Source organism: Condylura cristata, unplaced genomic scaffold (genome assembly GCF_000260355.1).
Source record: "Condylura cristata isolate star-nosed mole 26May11 unplaced genomic scaffold, ConCri1.0 scaffold00012, whole genome shotgun sequence".
Classification (NCBI taxonomy): domain Eukaryota; kingdom Metazoa; phylum Chordata; class Mammalia; order Eulipotyphla; family Talpidae; genus Condylura; species Condylura cristata.
Window position 1 is genome coordinate 36,198,554 of NW_004567113.1, and position 1,129 is coordinate 36,199,682.

Consider the following 1,129-nt stretch of genomic DNA (forward strand, 5'->3'; position numbering starts at 1 on the left):
AAAAGATTTATTTATTTATGCATACAGAACTGAGGTGGGAGGAGTGAGAGAATTCACCAGAGACAGAGTGGGGAGCAGAACAGGCAGATGGACTGAAATGCACTGCTGAGGGAAGCAATGGGTGGGTCAGTAGAGGTCTGCCATGACATGTGGGACAGCTCCCTGGCCAGGGATCAAACTCATGCTGCAGTGGCTGTGAAAGCTTTATAGTGCTGGGCTTTAACCAGCTATACTACCAAGGAGGCCCTGATTTTGCATATTTATAATAGAGAAAGAAAAATAAAAATAAACATGCCATTTTCTCCTCCAAGGGCTATGCTTCTTGGCTACAGAAACTGACAGTTTGAATATTTAATCAGGTTTAAGATTAGAAGATCAAAAGATTTAACTATATATTATGAAAGAGCTAAATCTTGCTAAGAACCTAATAAAATATAGTCTTCTTCCTTATCCAACCTATATGGCTTATGGTTTGTAAGTTATGAATTTTAAAAAATTTCTCTCTCAATTTTCTTAATTTCAAAAAGCAGACACAAACAAATATGCTGTAATTTAGTGCATTACAATATCCTCAAGGAAACTGGACTAGAATCACAAACATCAAATCTCCCTGGTGGCCCAAGGGTTAAAGTTTCAGCACTATCAAGCTATCATCAGCCACTAACTGCAGCAGGAATTTGACCCCCTGTTAGACAGCTAACCCAAAAGGTACAGCAGACCTCTCCTGTCTCCCCTGTTGCTCTCCTCCATTTGTTTGCTCTCTACTCTGTGTCTGGTGAATCCTCTCACCCTTCCCAGCCCCACACCTCAGGCCTAAACACCAGTTCTTGTATGCATAAATAAATAAATCTCTAAAAGTTTTTTTTTTAAATCACAAACATTTCACAATTGACTGATATTACGGTTCTGCTGTGCAACACACACATCAAAAAGATAACCTAAATAAATAATGTGGGGGAAAAAAACACAAAAAGATATCCTTACCTTGGTGTTTCCCAGAAAGTCTCCATATTCCCTCAGTATTTTTTGGTTTCTAAATAGTCCTGTTAAAAAAATTATAAAATACATTAAAGACCTAGACATAAGAACGGAAACCATAAAATACCTAGAAGCAAAGATGGGTCAAACA

At 38.0% G+C, this 1,129-nt stretch overlaps 1 protein-coding gene across 1 annotated transcript in view; it reads right to left on the minus strand.

Moving 5' to 3' along the window:
- Positions 1–1,129, minus strand: part of SLC30A9 (solute carrier family 30 (zinc transporter), member 9) — a 69,984-nt gene that overhangs the window by 34,755 nt on the left and 34,100 nt on the right. Inside the window, exon 7 of the mRNA XM_004681327.2 lies at positions 985–1,043. Coding sequence (XP_004681384.1) covers positions 985–1,043 — 59 coding nt within the window. The remainder of the gene's footprint in view (positions 1–984; positions 1,044–1,129) is intronic.